The 24,978-nt window shown below is 43.9% G+C and overlaps 1 protein-coding gene and 1 non-coding gene across 2 annotated transcripts; both read left to right on the top strand.

Moving 5' to 3' along the window:
- The first annotated feature begins 5,769 nt into the window (after positions 1 to 5,769).
- EIF4G2 (eukaryotic translation initiation factor 4 gamma 2) lies at positions 5,770 to 18,105 on the top strand. Its single transcript, XM_070626645.1, has 23 exons — positions 5,770 to 5,994; positions 6,146 to 6,590; positions 7,421 to 7,547; positions 7,876 to 7,941; positions 8,595 to 8,735; positions 9,313 to 9,415; positions 10,358 to 10,489; positions 10,578 to 10,644; positions 10,734 to 10,885; positions 11,264 to 11,374; positions 11,577 to 11,660; positions 11,751 to 11,849; positions 12,122 to 12,263; positions 12,364 to 12,524; positions 12,893 to 13,006; positions 13,616 to 13,741; positions 13,889 to 13,993; positions 14,081 to 14,296; positions 14,387 to 14,645; positions 14,945 to 15,149; positions 15,315 to 15,526; positions 15,612 to 15,733; positions 17,278 to 18,105. The coding sequence occupies exons 1-23, from the start codon at positions 5,770 to 5,772 to the stop codon at positions 17,341 to 17,343; spliced, it is 3,480 nt and encodes a 1,159-aa protein (XP_070482746.1). The 3' UTR covers positions 17,344 to 18,105.
- Positions 13,059 to 13,200, top strand: LOC139084349 (small nucleolar RNA SNORD97). The gene has a single exon (XR_011541697.1). It is a non-coding gene; the product is annotated as a small nucleolar RNA SNORD97 (small nucleolar RNA).
- Positions 18,106 to 24,978: the final 6,873 nt, after the last annotated feature.

Below are 24,978 nucleotides of genomic sequence, written 5' to 3'. Positions count from 1 at the left end.
TGAAGAGAAGTTTGGATTTTATTGTGGATATAATGTATATCCAGGATCACCAAGTTTTAAGCATGGGAGTGGTGGGATCTGATTCACGTTTCTGAAAGATGACTGGCTTCTGAGTAGAGAATGTATTAGAGACCAAGAGATAAAGTTGAGACACAAGTCAGGAGGCTATTGCAGTAATCCAGGCTAGGAATAATGGTGTTTAAAGTGATAGCAATGTAGATCAAGAGAAGTGGACCAATTTAAGATATATTTTGGGGATAGAACCAATAGAACTTCTGATAGATTGGATATGGAAGATGAGAGACAGAGAGGAATTAAAAATGATTCATAGGGTTTTGTCCTTAGGAGCTGGCAGATTGTGAACAATGGAGGAAAAACTATTCTGAACATATTAAATTTGAAATGCCTTTTAGATATCCAAGGGGAAATTTCAGTAGGCAATTTGACATATATCTTTTTTTTTTTTTTGAGGAACACTAGCCCTGAGCTAAAATCTACCACCAATCCTCCTCTATTTTTTGCTGAGGAAGACTGGCCCTGAGCTAATATCCATGCCCATCTTCCTCTACTTTATATCTGGGACATCTGCCACAGCATGGCTTGATAAGCAGTGCGTAGGTCCGCACCCAGGATCCAAGCCGGCAAACCCCAGGCCACAGAAGCAGAGCATGCGAACTTTACCACTGCACCATCAGGCCAGCCCCATGCCGCATATCTGTAACTTGCACAGGGGTAGGGATGAATCAGAGGTAGAGATATGAATTCGGAAATCATCATCATATAAATAGTATTTAACATCATAGGATAGATGAATTACCTAGGGGAAATGTATTCTGAGGGAAGAGAAGAAGGCCCACAATGAATCCTTGGGTAGTTCAATATTTAGAGGTCAGGCATAGGAGAAGCAGCCCAGAAAGACAGCTGAATTGGTGAAGGAGACAATGAGGTAGGAGGAAATCCAGGAAAGTGTAAAGTCATGGAAGCCAGGAGAAAAGGGAATGAATAAATGTCAACAAATATTTTCTCAGCTCCTGCTGTGTGCAAAGATCCCTACTGGAAATCGAAGAGAAGCATTCCTGATATCAAGGACCTTCTGATTTGAGGGGAGAGATAAAAATAAGCACCATCACAATAATACAGTACATAGCTTTCTAACTGATCTCCTTATCTCCGGGTTTGCCTTTCAACTCATTCTATCCCAGCCACAAGGTTAATTTCCCTAAAATAGCACTCTGATCAGTTAAAACCAATCAGCTTTAAACTAGAACTCATCAGAGTTCTGATCAGCTCAAGAACTTTGTGAGTCCCAAATCGTCCTTCTGGCACTCAAAGAAGGATGGCCACAACTCATCTCCTATTATTCCCTTTATTAAAACTTATAGCATTTTTTCTTGGTTGTTCTGTTTAGCATTGATTCTGCCCTTCCATGCCCTTGTATGTAATTGGTGTATCTTTGTCTAGATTATGAGCTCCTTGAAAACAGATTAAGCCCAAGCTCCTTGCCTGACCATTAGTATATTAACTCATTAGTTTTATTTTTTTCTGCCAAGTAGACAAAGACCACCAAAGTGTTATAATGGAGCAAAATTTGAGTACCATAGAACTAGATTATGGATAAGTAGGAATGGAGGAGGGATGTGCCTAGGAACAAGGAAGTAGTCCGAAACAAGATTACAAAGGGCCTTTTATGCCACACTAAGGAGTTCAGATGGTATTCTGTTAGGGGAGACCTACTGAGGTTTTTGTTTTGTTTTGGTTTGGTTTGGTTTGGTTTTGAGGAAGATTAGCCCTGAGCTAACATCTGCTGCCAATCCTCATCTGCTGCCAATCCTCTTTTGCTGAGGAAGCTTGGCCCTGAGATAACATCTGTGCCCATCTTCCCCTGTTTTATATGTGGGACACCTGCCACAGCATGGCTTGATAAGCAGTGTGTCGGTCTATGCCCGGGATCCGAACCTGCAAACCCCTGGCCGCCCAAGCGGAGCATGCAAATTTAACCGCTACACCACCAGTCGGGCCCCTCTACTGAGGTTTTTGAGCAGGGCACTTACATACTCATATCTGTGCTTCAGGAATGAATCAGTAGAAGGGATAAATGAGAATGGCCTCAAAATTGCAAGCAATGGAGCATTAGTGGGAGTGAATTTTTTGAAGCAGCAACACCAGCCTAACTGGCTCTATGGGAGAAGATTGGGTGTCTGGGAGTGGTGGGAGATAAGGCCAACAGAAGAGGTAGGGTAGGGCCAGAATGTGAATGGCTTGAAAGCCAGGCCAAAGCATATGAATTGGGATGCCTGGGTTCTAGTGCCTATTTCCCTATTTGGGGGGAAGTCCCTTGTCTTTTCTAGAACCCAGTTTCCTTTTCCTAGGATTTTCTTCAGCTGTAAATTTTACCATTTTCTATAATACTCTGCTACAGTAGTTCTCAAACCTTCGCTGCACACTGGAATCTCTTGGAGAGCTTTAAAAGCTGTTGATGCCTGGCTCCCATTCTGAGACATTCAGATTTATCTGGTCTTGGATGCAGCCAGGACATTGAGAGTTTTAAAAGGTCCCTAGGTAATTCTACTGTGCAGCCAAGGCTGAGATCAACTGACGTAGAAAATAGTGAAGCACCAAGGTTCTTGAGCATGGTAATAATATGTTGGGGGGGAAAAAGTGTTTTAAGGAAGACTAATACAAGTATACAGAGAAGAGGGAAAAGACTATAGGAGACCAACTGGAAATTTTCAATAATTCAGGAGAAAAACTTACTAAGGCCTAGAATAGCATGCATTCAATGACATTCTAGAGAAGAAGATGAATGTAGGAAGATGATGATTTAGAGGGAAATAACACCAAGACTCAGTAACTGTTTGAATATTCAACCTGATCAAAAGGAAAGCAAAAATGTAGAGTCAAGTGTCTACTATAGAAGAACAATGGGATCTTTCACAAAACTAAAGTCAGTAGTTGTGAAAGAGTTGAGTAATCAATATTATTGATATGGTAACTGAATTAAGTAATTACTATGTCAGGGACTATGCTATGTGCTTTACATACATTATCTCATTTAATCCTTACAACAACTTCATAAATACTATTATTCCCATTAAGAAGAGAGAACAGTTAAATAACTTGGCCAGCATTACACAGCAAGTGGTAGAGAAGATATTTGAACTAACTGGTCTGACTCCTTTCCCTTCTAATAGGAAGATGATCAATTACATACTGAATCTGTTGAATTTGAACAAATAACTCAAAAAAGCAAAATGGCTAAAGAGGCCAGACAGGAACATAAATGAGTGAATCAAGTCAGATTGAACTGTGGTGAAACGAAGAAAAAACACCTAGATGAAGCAGTTGGTACCCAGCTATACTTGAATGTTGCCCTGTTGGAATTTCAGGCCCAGTATTGCCATATTTTAACATTTTTCATGAAAAGATGGAAATCTAGATTTCTGTGTAAAATCTCCTAAAATTTCAATGTCAACTAATTCGAATGTTTAAATTATTGTGTGGCCCAAACTAAATACGGCTGCAAGTTTGCGTCTCCAATCAATAGGCTGTTGGAAATTCAGAACTGGTTCGTGAGAAATCTGGGCTGGAGATGTATGATTAGGGAATCCTTAAACACAGAGAGGATAGCAGATGCTTTAGAAGTTGTATGTGTTAGAATAATAACCAGCACTTGACATGATTAGTTAAAATAATGCAAAAATATATGAGATAACAAGTCAGTCAGCACTCTTAGAGTTTTTCAGTCTTATAGAAAACTGACATAAAATGGAAGTGTTAAAAGCAGCAGATTGAAGTGGGTGTATTTAAAATTCAATTTTCTATAAACTAAAAGTTAAATTCCAGACAATGACTTGAATTTTTATACACATATGGTATGATGGAAGCATTTCGAAATCGTGAATCTCTCTCTCTCCCACTGGTTGAAAAGTAATTGAAAGATTGTCTTTTATCCATATTATCACTTTTTCTACCTTTGGTTACTCTCCCCGAGCCCAGTTTCCCGCATACACTCATACCTGCACAGTCCATAGTAGAGATGTTTACAATCAGCAAAGATTAAGTAAAAACTTTTTTATTTTTAATTATTGAGTTTCAAGTTCCTCAATTAAAAGACGATCCAGGTTTTAGGGCTCAGTAAATATTCTCTTTGAAGTCTAAACTAGTGTTTTTGAACACTATTCTTTCCATCAGATTAATGTATTATCAGTCATGAAGAATGTAAATGGTTATGTAAAAATAAAATGTCACATATATGAAAGCATTTTTTGCAAACTGTAAAACCCTACAGAAATTATAAGGAAATATCATTCTAGTGTTATTTTGAAGCTAGAAGGATCCTGAAATTACAAAGTAAAACCTCGTGTTTGAAACATAATTTGCACCTTTCCCGAAATAATACGTAGTTTCCTTTTTTTTTATACGTAACTAACTCCCAAGAGTTAAAGAATCTTTTCCAACTGTTAAAATTCAAGTGAAATTGAGTTAGCAATAATTGTACTACCATAATAAGGAGGGGGAATGATCAGTCTCATATATGGCAAAGATCTAAAGATGCTGGTATTGTGTTAGAAACCTTCAGAGCCACACTACATCCTTCTATCATCAGGTCTTAAAATGTACTAGGAAAAACTGCAGCTCTTGAAAATTGTATGAAGGACTAGCTTCTTTCAACACCAAGAGCTGTTTTGACACCTCAAACCTAAGTTGGGGTCTTTGAAAATCCTGCCCTTATTGGACACTTCCTTAAAAGTCATGCATGTTAACACACACACACTTTCTTGCTTTTGATTATACATTGTATCAAGAACTGTATGTTTAAGATGAAGATGAGGAAACTTCTGTTAAGTATATGGAAACATGACTCCATTTTTGTAAAGCCAAGACTCCATTTTTGTATAGCTAAAATGTCGCAAACGACGGAACACTTCATTTTACGGTACCCCTCCTTTAAAATATTACCTGAGAAGTATAGATAGTTCTACCTGCCGGATTTGAAAAGCCTAATCTCATTTGTTATGGCGGACCTTACATAAATTGGAAATACACAGCTGACAGTGTTCGATGTGCTTAAAAACAAACAAAAACCAGGAGCTAGCAAGTCAATCCTCCAAACGCACGCGCTCCGCAAACGCTTCTTCCGAACAAGTCTGGGATATTCTGGGTATTCCTCCGTGACCGCTGGTCGGACATTCCTTTGGGGGAAAGCTGCTTCTTGTGTGAAGTACAAAGACAGACAGGAAACCCCTCTCATCCTCCCCTTCTCATCCGCTCGCGGGGGTGGATTAAGTAGGCAGCGGAATGAAGCTTGCTGCACGTCTTTGGGTGCACCGTCTTGGCTCCTGAACCCTACTCTCCGGGCTCCCCCAGCCTAAGGCGGCCGAAGCCGAGCACCTGGAGACCAATAGTGATTCCCGGCGCTGCGCCCCGGGGGCGCCAGGCCCGTCCCAGGGAGGCACGCCTGCGAGGGACAATCACGGCTCCTTGGGGGTGTCCGGAAAATCAGTGACACGCCACGGACGGGACTCAGGTATGGTAGGAAAAGGCGAAGTTTTTCCCCACATTCCTGGTGAGAAAGCGAGGTAGAGGGGAAAGGGGATTGTAGAACTCGAGCATGGGGTCCGGAGTCAGGGAACAAAGAGACAGCAGGAAGATGAGACAGCCACACCAACGCAGGCTCAGAAAGGCTCTCGACTTTACGCAACTGGCCCGCATCTCGACCGTGCTCACTTTCCCTTACGCCACCGGCTTGGCCTCGCAGCCTTCGCGAATATGGCTTTGCGCACTGCGGCGGGGCTGCGCCGCAACCGAGCTTGGCCCTGTGGCTCCTCCCCGCCGCCCTGCGCGGATTGGTGGCGGGCAGCAGCCAGGCTGCTGATTGGGTGGCGAAGGAGCCATTCGGGGCGGCTCTGGTGGGTTCGGCTGCCCCAGAGTGATAAGTTCGGCTCCAGACACGCCTCAGCGCCAGCAGCGAGTCGGAGCTCTATGGAGGTGGCGGCGAGTACTGGGTGGTGGCTGCAGCGGCGACTCCTCTGAGCTGAAGAGTTTCAAGCCGTTCCCGACTCCTTCCTCCCCCTTCCCTTCCCCTTTTTTGTTTTCCGTTCCCCTTCCCCCCCTTCCCCGTCCCCGACGACCGGATCCTGAGGAGGCAGCTGCGGCGGCAGCTGCTGAGTTCTTGGTGAAGGTGAGTGGAGCCGCCGCCGCCGCCGCCGCCGCCGCCGAGTGGAACGCTCTAAAATGGCCGCCGTCCCCTGGCCGCTTCTTCTCGAGTGGCACAAAATGGCGGCCGCAGGCGGAGCCGGGCGGGGCGACCCTTTTCGGCGTTTGCTCCGTGCTTCAGGCCCCTGGAAATTCTTCGCCTTTGTCCTCCCTTCCCGTTCCTGACGGAGTAGAAGGGAAGCGGCGGCTTGGCAGCCCGCGGCCGTGCCCCGCGGGGCTGGGGTCCAGGCGGGCCGAGCGCGGGCGGGCCGGGCCGGGGAGAGCGTGGCGGGGCCGCGCGCCGCGGAGAGGGCCGCGGGCCGGCGGGGGGCCCGGCCGTTGGCGCGGGCCCGGCCGAGGCGAGGAGTCCCGGAGCCCGGCCTCCGGCGGAGGAGGTGTGTGGGCCCGGTGGCGGCGGACTGCGCGGCCTGGAGGGCGCCGCCCGGGCCGGGGGAGGGAGGGGAGACGGGGATCGGCGTCTTTTTGTCGCGGCGGAGGGGCGGCTGTCTGGCCCCGGGGGATTGATGGGGCGGGGGGCCGGCGTGGAGGCGGCGGGGCCGGAGGGCGCCTTCCTGCCGGAGAACAAAGAGCCGGGCGCCGGGCCGCGGGGGCGGCCTCCCTCCTCGCCCGCCGCCGGCCGAGGCTTGCCGCCGACGGCTCGGGGAGTGTCGGCAGCGCTTCCCTGCCTCGGCCCCGGCGGAGGAAGCCGCCGCTCTTTGTTCCCAGGAAGGAGCACGGGGCGGAGGCTCCTGCCGCCGTGCTGGGGCCCCGGCCGCCGCCCTGGGCGCCGAGCGGCGCGGAGCGGGCCGGAGGAAGTCCCCTCGCCCGCGGTCGGCTCGTCGTCGCCGCGGTGCAGCTGTTGGGACGTGTTCACGTGCCGTCCCCGAGCCGACAGAGTTAGGTTTCCTGTTGTTGAGCTCAGGGCTCAGTTTTAAAGGAGGTGGAATGTGGTCTCTTCGAAGATTCCTTCTTAGCAGTTGAGATGTTCTTATGTTTCTGGGAAGGCGGCTCTTTTAAGTCTTTGAACACGGGCATTTCCAGGTGGCTGTGAACATTCACTGTCCATTTGTGTTTTGAGTACATTCTGTTTTAGTCTCATGAGATCTGCAATGCAGTGAAAGTTCAATCAGCTGCAGTGCCAGGGTTTGAAATAACCGATAACTGAAGGAGGGTTTGTAGCGTGTACGTGACCACTCTCTAATTTTGGTACTCTCTCTCCTCCTAGGTTTTTCATTTCTCCCATCCTCTTCCCTCCCCACCCCATCCATTAATATTATTCTTTTGAAGATCCTTCGTTGTCAAGCCGCCAAAGTGGAGAGTGCGATCGCAGAAGGGGGTGCTTCTCGTTTCAGGTGTGTGTAGATTTATTTTTGGCATTTGTTACGAAGAGACCAATCACAAAACCAAAAGAATCATCGCGCCAAATAATTCTGACTTAATGTGCTGCACATTTAATTTATAACGTGCCAGGTATATTTTTTAAAGTCCTTAGATTTTCGCTATTTTCTGTTCATTGCCATCTGCAGAATAAATGTAATGAGTTTGGCTCTCCTTCAGGCCCACGTTCTTCATCTGTGGTGTAATTTGTAAAATAACAGAATAGTTAAAGGGACCCTTAATACCTTTTAAGTGAGGCATAAATGGGGTATAGTTAATGGAAAATATCTTTCTTTTAAATAGTGCTTCTTCGGGCGGAGGAGGAAGTAGGGGTGCACCTCAGCACTATCCCAAGACTGCTGGCAACAGGTATGGTAGGCGAGTAAAATCAGCGAGTTTCATAAATAACACGTTTAGGTTATGTCTTACACGTAACAATATAGTTATGGTTATAGACACCACGCATCCTAATCTTACTAGGCATGGTTTCTGCTGCATAGCCTAAATTTAGGGTATCAGCTCTTGATTATTCCTTAGCCAAATCATATAACGTGAGACTCTCAAACTAATATTTTACTCTCTTACTCTTTGGATTATTTTTAGTGGTGTTATTTCTGAAGTCAGTTGTTATTCATATTAGTTGGTAGTAGTGAAGCAGTAAGCGTGCAACATGGTCATAAGGCATTGGAAAATGTTGGTTCTCAAGGTGTGGCTCCAGGACCAGCAGTGTTGGCCTCACCTGGGAGGTTATTAGAAATGCAAATTATCAGGCTCTCCCTGCTGGCACCCTAAAGCAGAAAGTGGGGGTGGGCCCAGCAGTCTGTTTTCACAGGTCTTTCAGGTGATTCTATGCACACTGTTTGAGAACCACTGATTGTGAGTTGCTTAGTTGTAAAAGAAGCTGAGAAAACCTAAACTGTTTTTGTATTTAGGAGGATTTCTGATTGGTGTGATAGTTGATATGTGACTGGCTGCTATGTTTCAAATTATCTTAATTATAAATCTCTGATAATTTTTATTAGCGAGTTCCTGGGGAAAACCCCAGGGCAAAACGCTCAGAAATGGATTCCTGCACGAAGCACTAGACGAGATGACAACTCCGCAGCAAACAACTCCGCAAATGAAAAAGAACGACATGATGCAATCTTCAGGAAAGTAAGAGGGTAGGTTTTCGGGTCTGTTTTGTCCTTTCACTAAAAGGAGGGAACAAGAACAGGTTAGCTGTATTTCTCTTGTGTGTGTGTGCTGTATCACTCAGAAGGCAACGTTCATCCCATAGTATGTATTTTAATAAATGCTGGTGTTGACAGTTTTATCTTAACCTAAAGAGCAGCACATCAGTATTTTGAGGATTAAAGTTGCTTTCAGTCATTGTGTTAAAATCTGCAAGCCTTTTGTGCTGACGTTTTCCATACCTGGTGTGTAACCTAGTGAAGCACAGGACATAATGGTCTTAGCTCCTGAGTTCTATCCTTGAGAATAAGGAGGCTCTTAATCTCTGGGTTTTGAGGATGTGAGAAAGATTCTTGTCTAACAGCTCATGATCCCCAGTCAGGTACAGATACAGTCTGAATAACAGGGAGAGATTTATTTTGAGATCCCTTTGATTAGAGGGGTAAGAAGAAGGGTATGTCTTGATATTAAAGAGAGATCATGGAACAAATTAACATAATTTAAGAACTATTTTTTCAACTCAGTACTTTGTGTTGGCTAACAAAAGTGTGGCTCCTTTTTCCCTAGCATACTAAATAAGCTTACTCCTGAGAAGTTTGACAAGCTATGCCTTGAGCTCCTCAATGTGGGTGTAGAGTCAAAACTCATCCTTAAAGGGGTCATACTGCTGGTAAGTTAAATGTTGGCTTTCACTGAAAGGGACAGAAACCCAAATTAACAAATTAATTTGGGTTAACAAACCCAAGTTGGTTTTTTTACACTTGTATTGTTGCTTAAAACTCAGAGGTGTGAGCTAGATATATGTGTTTTCAAATACTGATGATTAAAAAAAACTACTGGGGCCAGCCCCGTGGGGCATGAGTTAAATTCACACGTTTGGCTTCGACGGCCTGGGGTTCGCCGGTTCGGATCCCAGGTGCCGACCTAGGCACCACTGCTCAAGCAGTAGGCATCCCACAAAGAAAGTGGAGGAAGATGGGCATGGATGTTAGTTCAGGGCCAGTCTTCCTCAGCAAACAGACTGGAGGATTGGCAGCAGATGTTAGCTCAGGGCTAATCTTCCTCAAAAAAATAAAAATTTTAAAAACCACTGACTTTTAGTGGCATCAGATTTAAGAGGTGAATTTTACGTTGTTCATACTATGCTTGGAGAGTTAAGGGCTATCAGCAGGCTATTCAGTGTTTTTCTTTCTTTCTGTGGAAAACACCATATTTTGTCTTGGAAATGAATTGTATGGTGGTTGATAAGATTCTACCGTTTGTTTATGGTTTTGATAACCAAGGTATTTTCACCTCTTGAGGGGTAGGGGGGGTGGCTAGTATGGGAACTGTTTAATTGGACTTCTTTGGTACACTGTGATAGTTAACATTTAAGTGCTTGGTTTTTTCAAAGCTGTGTTTTAAGCACGTTACATGCACTGTCTAATTTAATTCATACACTAAACCTTATAAAAGAGGTGTTCTTATTCCCAAATTACAATGAGGCATAGAGGATTTGTCAATAAGAAATTTCTGCTAAGATTTAAGATTGCAAGGGTGTATTAAATTAAAAAGGAAGGATTCTTTCAAAGTTGCCATATTTACTTTAAAAAAAAAATGACATTTTCTGTAGATTGTGGACAAAGCCCTAGAAGAGCCAAAGTATAGCTCACTGTATGCTCAGCTATGTCTGCGATTGGCAGAAGATGCACCAAACTTTGATGGCCCAGCAGCAGAGGGTCAACCAGGACAGAAGCAAAGCACAGTAAGTGGTAGTGTTTGCTTGCTTATTTTAAAGTTGATTTGAAAGATTTCATTAACAAAACCTGCCAAAATGTCTTTGTTTCCGATAGACATTCAGACGCCTCCTAATTTCCAAATTACAAGATGAATTTGAAAACCGAACCAGAAATGTTGATGGTGAGTTTAGATTTGATACTAAGTAGTACTGTATATTTTCAACTTAATTCTGAAATCTCAATGTTGCCTTTATTTTGTATTTTTTTCAGTCTATGATAAGCGTGAAAATCCCCTCCTCCCCGAGGAGGAGGAACAGAGAGCCATTGCTAAGATCAAGATGTTGGGGAACATCAAATTCATTGGAGAACTTGGAAAGCTTGATCTTATTCATGAATCTATCCTTCATAAGTGCATCAAAACAGTAAGTATGACTGGGAATTTAGGCCTAGATTAATCACTGGGTACATCGTTACTTGGAGGAAATGAGTCAATTATAATTGCTTTGTGCCATCTGAGGATATTGTTAGGCTTGTTAAATATTTTAGATGGCCAGCAAAACTGTTACTTGCATGTCATAAATGTGGAAGTAAGTATGCAGTGTTTTTGCAAGATAGGGATAGAAATGATTTCCTATCTATGTTAAGTTGTTTAATTTGGAGGGATTTCTTCAACACGGACCAAATGGAAAGTACTATACTAGATACTGTAGGAATTATGAGTCAGTGCAAACACAAGGGAAAGTGTTACGTTTAACCAAGTAAGGTTTTTGTCAACATGTGACATTTATTTCTTGTGGTAGCTTTTGGAAAAGAAGAAGAGAGTCCAACTCAAAGATATGGGAGAGGATTTGGAGTGCCTCTGTCAGATAATGAGGACAGTGGGACCTAGGTTAGACCATGAACGAGCTAAGGTATGTGTGTTGTTGGCAGAAATTGTGTTAATTGGCTTATCTTAATTTTATTGAACCAAATGGCTTATTTCTTGTGATATGAGAACAGATTGCCATATTTAGCGATTAACCTTGATTATAATCTAGAAATCTTAAAAACCTTAAATAGTGTACATTGCCGTAGAACTTTCTTCTGATTAGGTATTTTTCTCTTTTTTATTAGTCCTTAATGGATCAGTACTTTGCCCGAATGTGCTCCTTGATGTTGAGTAAGGAATTGCCAGCAAGGATTCGTTTCCTGCTGCAGGTAAAACTGGTTTCTTTATGTTGACAAGCTGGCGTTTTGTGTCTAGGAATTAGTAAAATAAAACTTACTAAAACTATTTTTGAATTAAAGGATACCGTAGAGTTGCGAGAACACCATTGGGTTCCTCGCAAGGCTTTTCTTGACAATGGACCAAAGACGATCAATCAAATCCGTCAAGATGCAGTAAAAGTAAGATTTTTTTTTTTTAATTTTATTAAATGAGTTTTTAAAGTTGCAGTAGCAAAGAATCCTCTTAACGTTTATGGGACACTGTCTTACCTGGTGGAGCTTAATGTTTTTACTGTCTTGTATGCCATTTTGGTAAGAAGTTAATTTACAGAAATTATAGAAATAGCACTCTAATCATCTAGAAGCTTTTCTGTGTTTTTCCTAATATAAGAATTTTAGTTTTCGGTAAAATAGTGTCCAGAGACAAGTGTTTATTCACTTTATTTCTGAAGGATCTAGGAGTGTTTATTCCTGCTCCTATGGCTCAAGGGATGAGAAGTGACTTCTTTCTGGAGGGACCGTTCATGCCACCCAGGATGAAAATGGATAGAGATCCACTTGGAGGGCTTGCTGATATGTTTGGACAAATGCCAGGTGATTTTGAACAAAACAGTGGTTTGGTTATATTAGAAAATCAGTTTTACATTTTAATAGTAGTAGAGTTGTAAAGAGTTGTCCATGTATGTATTTTAAGGTAGCGGAATTGGTACTGGTCCAGGAGTTATCCAGGATAGATTTTCACCCACCATGGGGCGTCATCGTTCAAATCAACTCTTCAATGGCCATGGGGGACACATCATGCCTCCCACACAGTCGCAGTTTGGAGAGATTGGAGGCAAGTTTATGAAAAGCCAGGTAAGAAGACATTTTTAAGAATGTTTGGGCAACAACTATTGAGTGCTGCAATATGTGATTTGCTTTTGCTTCTTAAAATATGCAGATATTTTAGGGTCATGTTTGTTTTTCTAAAACAGTTTTACATCTGACATCATTTCAAACTGGGTGAAATGCTCATCCTTAAGATTAGTAAAGCCTTAGTAAAAATCACATCACTTTATTTCACAGTTAGGTTAGATTTTTATTCTTCCCTGTTTCATCTTTTACTTTCTCCGGGCAAATTCAGTTAAGCTTTCCTTATGGCTTGGCTCATCCTTTTGGTAGTTGATTACCGTAATTTGTGGACCCCTTTTTATCTAGACTTTCTTTCTCCCTTTCTGAAATAGGGGCTAAGCCAGCTCTACCATAACCAGAGTCAGGGACTCTTATCCCAGCTGCAAGGACAGTCGAAGGATATGCCACCTCGGTTTTCTAAGAAAGGACAGCTTAATGCAGATGAGGTACATTTGCCTATGTTACTTATATACCATAGTTTCTCAATTCAGGAATCTATTGCCCGATGATTATAAAAAGACGCGTTATTAAGAGGACTTAATGCTGGAGTCTTCACCTTCCTCTTCTCTTTTCTCTACTTCTTTTTCTTTCTTTGGATATCCAGCGTCCTATGAGCGAAGATTATGAGATATGAGGGCAAGCCTCTTAAAGTCTTAAGTTTGAGCAAGGAAAATGGTTAAGATTTTGATTATGATTTCCCTGTAAATAGAATAACTTAACTAAGAATAAAGCGAGGCATTTTCTAAACTCCAAAATTTTGAGGGTTTTGTTTTAATATGTTAGTGATGCTTATTCTAGGAGAATTCTGGTAGAAGTGTAAGATTTATAATAGTATCTTATTCTTGTGTGAATCAGCTCTTTTATTTTCTTACCAGAAATTAAACCTGTTAACATGGAGTGACTTTTAGTTATTAGAGAAACTTATATTTCTTCCCTAGATTCTGTCATGTTTGTATATACTGAATTAATCTTAGGATGTTGGACCGCTGTATTTAATATTAGCCAACTGAATGTTGCTAACTTGGAGGTCTGTTTTGATTTGTTTTCAATTGTAGATTAGCCTGAGGCCTGCTCAGTCGTTCCTAATGAATAAAAATCAAGTGCCAAAGCTTCAGCCCCAGATAACTATGATTCCTCCTAGTGCACAACCACCACGCACTCAAACACCACCTCTGGGACAGGTATGGGTCATAGTATAACAGCATTGTCTGCTAGTATTTCTGGAGATCTCTAAAGACTTTTTTTTTAGTGTCATCTTCCCTCTAACTTCACAAACTCCTTTTTGAAAAAAATAGACATTCATGCCTGTTATATTGCTGTTTTTTTAGACACCTCAGCTTGGTCTGAAAACTAATCCACCACTTATCCAGGAAAAGCCTGCCAAGACCAGTAAAAAGCCACCGCCATCAAAGGAAGAACTGCTTAAACTAACAGTAAGCTTCAAGATAACCCTGTGGTCTGTTCATGGAGCGTATCAAACAGGAAAACACTGAAGATAATTTGGATTGTGTTCTTTTCAGGAAACTGTTGTGACTGAATATCTGAATAGTGGAAATGCAAATGAAGCTGTCAATGGTGTAAGAGAAATGAGGGCTCCTAAACACTTTCTTCCTGAGATGTTAAGCAAAGTAATCATCCTGTCACTAGACAGAAGTGATGAAGACAAAGAAAAAGCAAGTTCTTTGATCAGTTTACTCAAACAGGAAGGAATAGCCACAAGTGACAACTTCATGCAGGTAGAACACTTTCCTGATTCTTTGAGAAGTCTTTTGTTTCCATTTAAATTTGAAACTAATGAACTGACTTATGTTGTGTATCCTTCCAAGGCGTTCCTGAATGTATTGGACCAGTGCCCCAAACTGGAGGTTGACATCCCCCTGGTGAAATCATATTTAGCACAGTTTGCAGCTCGTGCCATCATTTCAGAGCTGGTGAGCATTTCAGAACTAGCTCAACCACTGGAAAGTGGCACCCATTTTCCTCTCTTCTTACTTTGTCTTCAGCAATTAGCTAAATTACAAGATCGAGAATGGTTAACAGAACTTTTTCAACAAAGCAAGGTCAATATGCAGAAAATGCTCCCAGGTAAGACAATGTTGGGGTTTTTTTTTTCATACTACATCTACAGATTCCTTAGTACCTTGAGTGGATTTATATGTCAGTGTGATTATCTTGTCCAGATAATGACAAGCGTTACCACAGATGCTCACTTAAAAGGTGTTACTATGATTTAACTACTTGTATTTGATCCAAACGTTAGAGATTCCTTTGCTGGGTCAGTTCTTTATCCTTTGACATGAATATTGGACATTTGGGAAATCATTTGTAAAGGCCAACTGGGTAAAATGAACTAGTTGATGATGCAAATGGCTTTGTCTCTCTAGAAATTGATCAGAATAAGGACCGCATGTTGGAGATTTTGGAAGGAAAAGGACTGAGTTTCTTATTCCCACTCCTCAAATTGGAAAAGGAACTGTTGAAGCAAATAAAGTTGGATCCATCCCCTCAAACCATATATAAATGGATTAAAGATAACATCTCTCCCAAACTTCATGTAGATAAAGGATTCGTGAACATCTTAATGACTAGGTAAGATAAGAGCTGTGGTCTTCTATATACATAGTACAGAGTTAAGTTTTAAGTTAAGCTTTTATTTATTAGAAAATAATCGACAGGGCAAGCAGCTAAAGATTGTCTTGTTTCTTGAGCTGGGAAATTTACTTTTGGGTTCTAACAAGATCTCTTTGCGTGCAGCTTCTTACAGTATATTTCTAGTGAAGTAAACCCACCCAGTGATGAAACGGATTCTTCCTCTGCTCCTTCCAAAGAACAGTTAGAGCAGGAGAAACAACTGCTGCTTTCTTTCAAGCCAGTAATGCAGAAATTCCTTCATGACCACGTGGATCTGCAAGTTAGCGCCCTCTATGCTCTCCAGGTGCACTGCCACAACAGCAACTTCCCAAAAGGTGAGCGGCCAGTGCCAGAAGAAGGGCGAGTGCTCGCGGCTCTTCACCAGCACGCTAAAGAACGGGATTACATTTTGTCTTGCAGGCATGTTACTTCGCTTTTTTGTTCACTTCTATGATATGGAAATTATTGAAGAAGAAGCTTTCTTGGCTTGGAAAGAAGATATAACTCAAGAGTTTCCGGGGAAAGGCAAGGCTTTGTTCCAGGTAAATATTACTTGGTATTACTTTAGTCAAGAGCCTTTAAAACTGAAATACAGACAGAAGAATGATCCTGGTAGCTTGTCTGTACATACCATTCTGCACTATTACAAACTGTGATAAAGTAGGCAGTTAGCAAAATGAGGAAAGCTATGAAATGAAAAGATTCAATCCTAGTGGTGTGTAAGATGTTAAATTAGAGGTGGCTGACATTTTTTAGAAGTAAACCTCCTTACTTAAAAAGATTGTGTATGATTGTGCAAGATTGGTGGGTTTTTTTCTTTTTTTTTTTTGGTCAGTAAAGGATTGCTTCTGGTTTCTCATACCTTGATTTCCTGTCTTAGTGAAATTTTAGCTCTAGGGGAAGAACTTAGACCTCAGAGAATTCTGAAATCACAGTGTACATTGATCACCTGGAGAACGGTGTAAAAGCAAGTTCCAGGCCTGATCAGGTCTGTGGTACACAATCCGGGTGATTCTCCTAGTTTTCCAGGGGATTGGCTTTGAGAAACACTGGTCTGCAGTATCTTACCTTTACTTCTAAGGTTCACAAACTAGCTTCATGAGGATCATCCTTGTAGCATTTGTCTTTAGCCCTGTCCTTGGGGAGTCTGATCCAGCAATTCTGGGGTGGGGTTGAAATTCTACTTTTTGGGAATCTTCTTTCACCTCCTTCACCTTCCCCAGTACTGCTAACGTACTGAGGTTTTGAAGGACCCATTGTCCCATATTAAAATAATCTGGAAATGTAATTGGAGGAGTGTCAAAAGTGACAACTGAGTTAATTGGCCATAAACAGTTTGTATGTTATCCCAAATACAAATAATAAACGACTTTTTAAAACAAAGCTAATATATGGGGGCCAGACCCCTGGCCAAGTGGTTACATTTGCACCCTCTGCTTCGGCAGCCCAGGGTTCACCAGTTCGGATCCTGGGCACGGAGCTACATGCCACTCATCAGGCCACACTGTGGTGGCATCCCACATAGCAGAACTAGAATGACTTCTAACCAGGATACAGAACTATGTACTAGGGCTTTGGGAAGGAAGAAAAAACAAAAAGATTGGCAACTGATGTTGGCTTGTCCACTCTAACTCATGAAAAAGCGTTAAAAAAACTAATATTTGTAGGGGCCGCGTGGCTGAGTGGTTAAGTTCACGACTCCGCTTTGGCGGCCCAGGGTTTCACCAGTTTGGATCCTAGGTGTGGACATGGCCATGCTGAGGCGGCATCCCACATGCCACAACTAGAAGGACACACAACTAAAATATACAACTATGTACTGGAGGGATTTGGGGAGAAAAAGCAGGAAGAAAAAAAGGAAGATTGGTAACAGTTGTTAGCTCAGGTGCCAATCTTTAAGAAAAAAAAAACAGACTAGTATATGAATAGTGTATTCACAGTATATTCTGGAGGATGTTGGCAATTATGGTGTGATAACTACCTAAAATTCTTGTCCTTTGGTGCATTGGTTTGTTCCTGAGTCAAAACTGCTTTGAGTTTTTCTCTCCTCTGTTAGTACTTACTTTGTTAAATTCCAACTTGATAGGTGAATCAGTGGCTAACCTGGCTAGAAACTGCTGAAGAAGAAGAATCAGAGGAAGAAGCTGACTAAAGAACCAGCCAAAGCCTTAAATTGTGCAAAACATACTGTTGCTATGATGTAACTGCATTTGACCTAACCACTGCGAAAATTCATTCCGCTGTAATGTTTTCACAATATTTAAAGCAGAAGCACGTCAGTTAGGATTTCCTTCTGCATAAGGTTTTTTTGTAGTGTAATGTCTTAATCATAGTCTACCATCAAATATTTTAGGAGTATCTTTAATGTTTAGATAGTATATTAGCAGCATGCAATAATTACATCATAAGTTCTCAAGCAGAGGCAGTCTATTGCAAGGACCTTCTTTGCTGCCAGTTATCATAGGCTGTTTTAAGTTAGAAAACTGAATAGCAACACTGAATACTGTAGAAATGCACTTTGCTCAGTAATACTTGAGTTGTTGCAATATTTGATTATCCATTTGGTTGTTACAGAAAAATTCTTAACTGTAATTGATGGTTGTTGCCGTAATAGTATATTGCCTGTATTTCTACCTCTAGTAATGGGCTTTATGTGCTAGATTTTAATATCCTTGAGCCTGGGCAAGTGCACAAGTCTTTTTAAAAGAAACATGGTTTACTTGCACAAAACTGATCAGTTTTGAGAGATCGTTAATGCCCTTGAAGTGGTTTTTGTGGGTGTGAAACAAATGGTGAGAATTTGAATTGGTCCCTCTTATTATAGTATTGAAATTAAGTCTACTTAATTTATCAAGTCATGTTCATGCCCTGATTTTATATACTTGTATCTATCAATAAACATTGTGATACTTGATGTGGTTGTGTGTGACTTTGAGTAGCATACACATTTATGAAGAATTATCATCTTGTTGAGGTAGGAGACCTACCTTAGTTTGAAGATTTGGGAACAGTGAAAACCCCTCTTGATGATGAGACACATTTCAAGGTGGTTATTCCTCCTCAGGTCAGGTTATTGGAAGAAACTGATGCACAGTTCCTGTAATCAAAGGCAGTGCTCAGATCACAAGTCTTGTGAATTTGGAGAGACCTTGCTAATGCACAGCAACAGCCGTGGTGACATTGATCTTTTCATTGTCATATTGAAATACATGATGATGACTGAGGCTAGCTGCCCTCGTGGCCAAGATGAGCATGGCTTTCCTGTGGGCGTCATTCCCAGTAGCTGCCCCGATCAGGAAATTCCCTCTTGAAACCATACAGTAGCCCAGTAAAATTGGCTTCTTAATCCAACTGAAGCTCTGCATGGAGGTTTAAGATGCGTCTTAAGCCACTTAATGAGTATTTGCTTATAAGCCCAGCCCCTTGCTGACCTGCCCAGGAACGTTACGATGCTAGGCTTGCTTTGGTTTGGATGGAGACTCGAGACAGCACCCCTGGAGTCCTGGTTGGCATCCTGATTAACCCCTAAGAGCAAGCAGTAGTTGGTTTGAGGAGGGCCTCTAGGCAGGTGGTAATAAACCACACTGCTGAACCCGATAGAGCATCAGCGTCCTCAATGTTCTACCTGCTTGTTCTCAAAAAGGATTGCGGCATAGAACCAACATTTGCGTCCTGTTTGAGTCAGAAACGTCTTTCCTGTATTCCAGCTGTACTCTCCACTGAACTCTAACGCAGAGAATAGAGAGGGATTTTGGTGGCTATGGTGATGAGGACAATGAAATTCAGGCTAAGCAGAGGCTTCTGTAAACTGAAGGGTGGAAAAGAACTTCAGAAAGCTGACTGCTAAGCTGCAGAAATAATGAAGGAGCTAGAAATTGCATATTCTTGGCCCTCTGACCATCCTCCCCACCAAGGGGGCAAAGTAGTTATTAGCCTACCAAATGTGACGTGGTTAGTCGAGTAGATCTCGGCTTCATTTTACAGCCAGAATAATCCCAATTCAGCTAGGGAGTCGGGCCAAAGGAAGTCTTGGTGTTAGATCTGTCGTGCAGTGGTTTGTCCGTGGTTGCAGAAGCCAGTCTCATCCGGTTACACGTACCTCCCTCCCCTCATGCTTCAAGAACGACTCATTCTGATCCCTCAAGAACACTGCTGTCTTGTTCCAGGGACGCTGAACAGTATATTTTATAACCTACCGTGCTGTGGAGCAACAATATTTGGATGTACTCAGCATGTACCTTGTATGAATAACGTAATGCTGCTAGTAAGATTCCACGTCTTTAGCGCCCCAAATTTGTGCTCTCCTGTATACGGACCAAAACTTTGGAAGAGCTGTCCATTCATTTTGCTAGTTCCCTTTTTCCCATTCTCAAATAGGCTGCACTCCAATCCTATACCAAAACCTGAAAATCAGGAGCTCCAGTGCTGTATCCTGTAGGCAGCATCTAACACTGTATCGTTCTGAGTCTGCTCACTTCTTTCCAGGACACCTCACTTTGTTTTTTTTTCCAAGTAAGATTAGCCCTGAGCTGACATCCGCCACCAATCCTCTTTTGGCTGAGGAAGGTTGGCCCTGCGCTACCATCTGCGCCCATCTTCCTCTATATGTGGGACGCCCTCACAGCAGGGCTTGACAAGCAGTGCGTAGGTCTGTAGCTGGGATCCGAACCAGCGAACCCCATGCCACTGAAGCAGAATGTCCAAACTTAACCGCTGTGCCACCCAGCTGGCTCGTGACACCTCACTTGGTTTTCATTCTACGTCACTGGCTGTGGCTTCTCCGTCTCCAATGGCAAATGCCTGATCTCAAAAACAACCCCACATTCTTAGTTTAGCTATCAAACCGTATGTCCAATCTATCATCAAATCTTGTTGGCTCTCCCTTCAAAACGTTAGAAATTGCACAACTCGCCTCTTCAACTGCCGCTCTGATTTCTTACCTAGATACCACAGTAGCCTTAACTGGACTCTGCTTAGCCCTGGCTCTCCTTTCAGTCTCCTCGACACACAGCCAGATGAAGAAGAATCCTTAAAAATAGCATAAATGCCACCAAATGACATTCCACCTAGATTTGTAAGTCAAAATACTAAATTTGGTCTACACAGTGCTCCTTCTGATCTAGTCTCCTCTCTCCCCTGTCCTTACCCTACACCCTATTTTTCTGATCGAATTCCCCACGGCAGGCCTTGCTCATTCTGCTCCCACCACCCTGGCCTCCTTGCGGCTCCTGGGATGTGCCAAGCATTTGAGGGCTTTTTTCTATCTCCCCTCCCCCTCCCCCATAACCAGACAACTGGCTTTCTCCCCTTCGTCATGTCTTGGCTCAAATGTCACTTTTAGTAGTAAGGTCCCACTGTCTACCCCGTTATAAATGTAATCCTGAACACATACTCCCCACTCCTCTTTCCTGCTTTAGGTGTCTCCACGTCTACCCTTATTATATGACACACAGTTGGTTGGCCCTCTGTACCTGCGGGTCCTGCATCCGCCGATTCCACTGACCTCGGATGGAAGGCCTGCAATGGTTGTTCTTGTACTGACCATGTACGGACTCTGTTTTTTTTAAGATTGGCACCTGAGCTAACATCTGTTGCCAATCTTCTTTTTTTTTTTAAAGATTGGCACCTGGGCTAATAACTGCTGCCAATCGTTTTTATTTTTTCTGCTTTATCTCCCCAAAGCCCCCCGTACATAGTTGTATATCTTAGTTGCATGTCCCTCTAGTTGTGGGATGTGGGACGCCGTCTCAACGTGGCCTGACGAGCGGTGCCATGTCCGCGCCCAGGATCCGAACCCTGGGCCGCCGCAGCGGAGCACGCGAACTTAACCACTTGGCCATGGAGCCGGCCCCTCCAATCTTCTTTTTTTTCTTTCTCCCCAAATCCCCCCAGTAGATAGTTGTATATTCTAGTTGTGAGTGTCTCTGGTTGTGCTGTGTGGGACACCGCCTCAGCCTGGCCTGATGAGCAGTGCCATGTCCGCACCCGGATCCGAACCGGCGAAACCGGAAGCAGATGCGCAAACTTAACCACTCGGCCAAGGGCCCGCCCCGTACAGACTCTTTTTTTCTTGTCATTATTCCCTAAACAATAGAGTGTAACAACTATTTACATAGCATTTACATTGTATTCGGTATTATAAGTAACCTAGAGATGAGGACACAGGAGCATGTGCGTAGGTTCTATGCAAATTCTACACCATTTTATATAAGGGACTTGAGCATCCGCAAATTGTGGTATCCATGGGGGTCCCGGAACCAATGTCTGTGGATGCTGAGGGATAACTGTACTGCCTATTTATATGTGACTCCCTCCAGAAGGTGAGATTGAAAATATTGACTGTTTTGTTCACTGCTGTATCCCCAGCACCCAGAACAGTGCCTAGCACACAGTCAGCACTCAAATATTTGTTGAACCAAGTCACAAATAAAATACAATTATCCCACACGGCAGGATCTGGACATGGAAGGAAGAAGTAGTGGGAAGAACTCAGATTTGTGTTCTAGATAGATCTAAGGTTCATTCCTACCACGTGTTGCAGTGTGACCTTAGGCAAGAGATTTCATTTCTCTGAGTCTTTCTTTTGAAAATGGGGCTGATGCTTAAGGATCGCCACGAGAACTAAATGAGGTCGTGTGTGAGTCACCAGCATGGCCTCGCACATAGCCGTCCTTCAGAATATGTGAATTCACATCTTACCTTCTCAGGAGCTTTTCCAAGACTGCTCTCACAAAAATCACTTCTATCCCGAGCTTCCGGGCACCAGCTAACTCTCATAGGCATTTCTCAGACTTCCTGTTTCACCTGTCGGCCCTTCCTCCCTCGTTTTCCCCTCGGCCCCTCCTCAGGCTCCTCCTAAGATTCTCTTCTCTAGCCTGGTTCATGAGTGTTACTGTTCTGCTTTCCTCCCTCAACACTCACTCACTCCTGTAGCTCCAGTCACCATCCACGTGCTGACGACATCTCTATCTTGAGTCCAAACCTCTTTCCAGAATGTCGACCTTGCACATCCGTCCAGCTCCTGGACATTTTATCTGAATGGGCCCCAAGCACTTCAAACTCAGCATGTCCATCACTAAACTCCTTCTCCAAAACCAACATTTCCTCCTCTCCTGGTTCTGAATGATACGCCCCCCGCCCAAGCCAAAGACATGAGTGATCCTGGACCCCTCCTCCCTCTCGACCAATCACCACGTTCTCTCCACTGACTTCCATGGTGGCTGTTGAAGCCTTTCACCTCTCTCCCTCTCTCTCTGCTGCACCGGCCTAGACCAGGCACGATCCCCTCATGCCCGGATTACGGCAGGAGACTTCCAGATGTTCCCCCTGCCCTTATCTCGCTCTCCTGGTTCCATTCTCCACATTGCAGTCAGAGTGGTCTTTCTTAAATGTCTAGTCCTCCCTGTGCCCTTCAGTGGCTCCTAGTTTTCCTCTGAGTAAAATTCAAAGTGCTCAATCTAACAATCAAGGCCCTGAGTCTTCTGCCCTTTGGCTGTCTACATTGTTTTCATCTCCTTGTCTCTGGACCTTTGCACAGGCTGTTCCCTCTGCCTAGAACATTGCTCTCCTTACTAGTCCCAGCTCCTCATCCCCCTTCATCTAGCTTATTCTCACTCATCCTTCAGGTATTAGCATAAATGTCCCAGATTTGGAATGCTTGCCTCCCTCTGCCAAGGCTGAGGTAGGAGTTTGTACCAATTAGAGTTCCTGGTTGGAAAGAAGAGAAACTCACTCTGGACAAACTAAGGAGAAACAGAATTTATCGGAACCCCACTTACGGGATCTGCAGGAAGCCCAGAGACCCAGGCTTAGAAACAAATGGGTCTATGGGAAGCTGGGGAGCCTGGACCACAGCAGCAGTCTGGCCCGGGCAACCCTGTAACCACCCCCCAAAGCCCAGAGCTCCCCCTGCCTGGGTCTGAAAAAATTCCCCAGTAACACCGGGGCCAGGCCGAAGCCCATGGCTAACTGAGCTTGGACGGTGCATCCACCCCTTGGTTGCCTTTAGCAGAAAAGGATCTCACCTTTTGGGCCCCTGTTGTGCCAAGCAGGCCCTGACTCCCACCAAGACTTACAGTGTAAGAAAAAAAAGAACTTTGGGAGGGATTTGGGTGGACAGCCCAAAAAAGCGTAACTGTCCACTATGGGGCCCCTCCGTACTCCTCTTCCCCATCTAGCACTTACTCTGTGCCTTGCGACCCCCTGCCCACTGCCTGTCTTTCCACTGTCCTGAGAAGAGCTTCGAGAGGCTGGAAGTGTCGCCCTTATTCATTGCTCTGTTCCCAGTGCCTCGCACAGTGCTGGACACACATTAGGGATCAAGAAATAGGTATCGAATGCAACAATGAATCCAGGTTTTGTGGAACCTGAATTTTATACAATTGTCGGGTAGGGGAGAAGGTGCGGCTCTTAAAGTTTACAAAATTAGGTTCAGGGTCCAGAAAGAATCCTGTGTAAGAGGATGGCCTTGAAACTTCAGCTTCCTTGACTTTATGGTAACTCTGAATGAGTGACTATAGTCGATACACTACATTATAGTTTTGTGCTATCTGTACCAGCCCACTAGACAGAAACTAAAGACAGGGTAGTTATCAATAAGAGCCTGTTGAAGTGACTTGAATTTTCTTCATGTGTGGCTGCCCCAACCTTGCCTTTCCCAATGCTTCCAATCCAATTACCGAGCACCCAGTTCCCCACATTATGTTAATTTATTCACTTGTACACTCAAAAGTGACCGCCTTGGGGCCGGCCTGGTGGCGCAGCAGTTAAGTTCCCATGTTCCACTTCTCAGAGGCCCCAGGTTTGCCGGTTCGGATCCCAGGTACAGACATGGCACTGCTTGGCAAAAAGCCATGCTGTGGCAGGCATCCCACGTATAAAGTAGAGGAAGATGGACTTGGATGTTAGTTCAGGGCCAGTCTTCCTCAGCAAAAAGAGAAGGATTGGCAGTGGTTAGCTCAGGGTCAATCTTCCTCAAAAAAAATAGTGAGCACCTTGTCTGTGCCAGCCTTGTGCTAGGGGCTGGGACACAGCATGAGTAAGACATGGTTTCTCCTCCCAAGGAGCCCACTGCCGAGCGGGGGAGACAGACAGGAGCAGATGGTGTGGCCGTGGGGCCTGCAATGGGCCTCACTGAGGCCTGAGCTGAGAGAAGGAAACATCCTGGAGAAGCTGAGACTTCAAGGAAGAGTCGCTTTCCTGGTGAACCCTTGAGGGAGGACCTTCCAGGCAGAGGTGGGGAAACCAGCTTTGCCTTTCTCCTAGCTCTACTGAGCTCCCGTCTTACTTCTACTCTACACCAGGACAGAGTCCACCTGACACTTCTGAATGACGGGACGTCCTTCATCTTCTGCTGGAGGTGACGGTGGGGAGCAGCTTCGAATGTCAGCTGTGTAGTGGGGCCTAGAGGACAGGAACTTACAGAGCTCTTTCCCACTTTTCTCCCTAGATTTAGAGACAGACTTCCAACAAGGAAAGCCAGGCCTCTGGCCAAGGACACCCCTGAACACAGAGCAGAGAGGAGCCGAAACAGGACACTGAAGACATCCAGGCCGCCCAGACCCACAGACTGCGCCCCGACCCTACCTCCCCTGCAGTTAGTGCAGGAGGATGAGACAGAGCAAGGTCACCCATCAGGATGCTGTCTCTCTAGCGCCCTCTGCCGGGTTCTCATGAGAAGACCCCCTTGACAGGAGGAGACAAGGGTACCTGTCCAGTGCATCCCAAGGGAAAGAAGACTAAGACCTATGGGACATGCTCATCAATAAGGGGATAAGCAGTGAATCCT

The sequence above is a fragment of the Equus przewalskii genome, chromosome 6, assembly GCF_037783145.1.
Source record: "Equus przewalskii isolate Varuska chromosome 6, EquPr2, whole genome shotgun sequence".
NCBI classification, from domain to species: Eukaryota; Metazoa; Chordata; class Mammalia; order Perissodactyla; family Equidae; genus Equus; species Equus przewalskii.
This window is presented reverse-complemented; position numbering and strand designations above follow the sequence as displayed.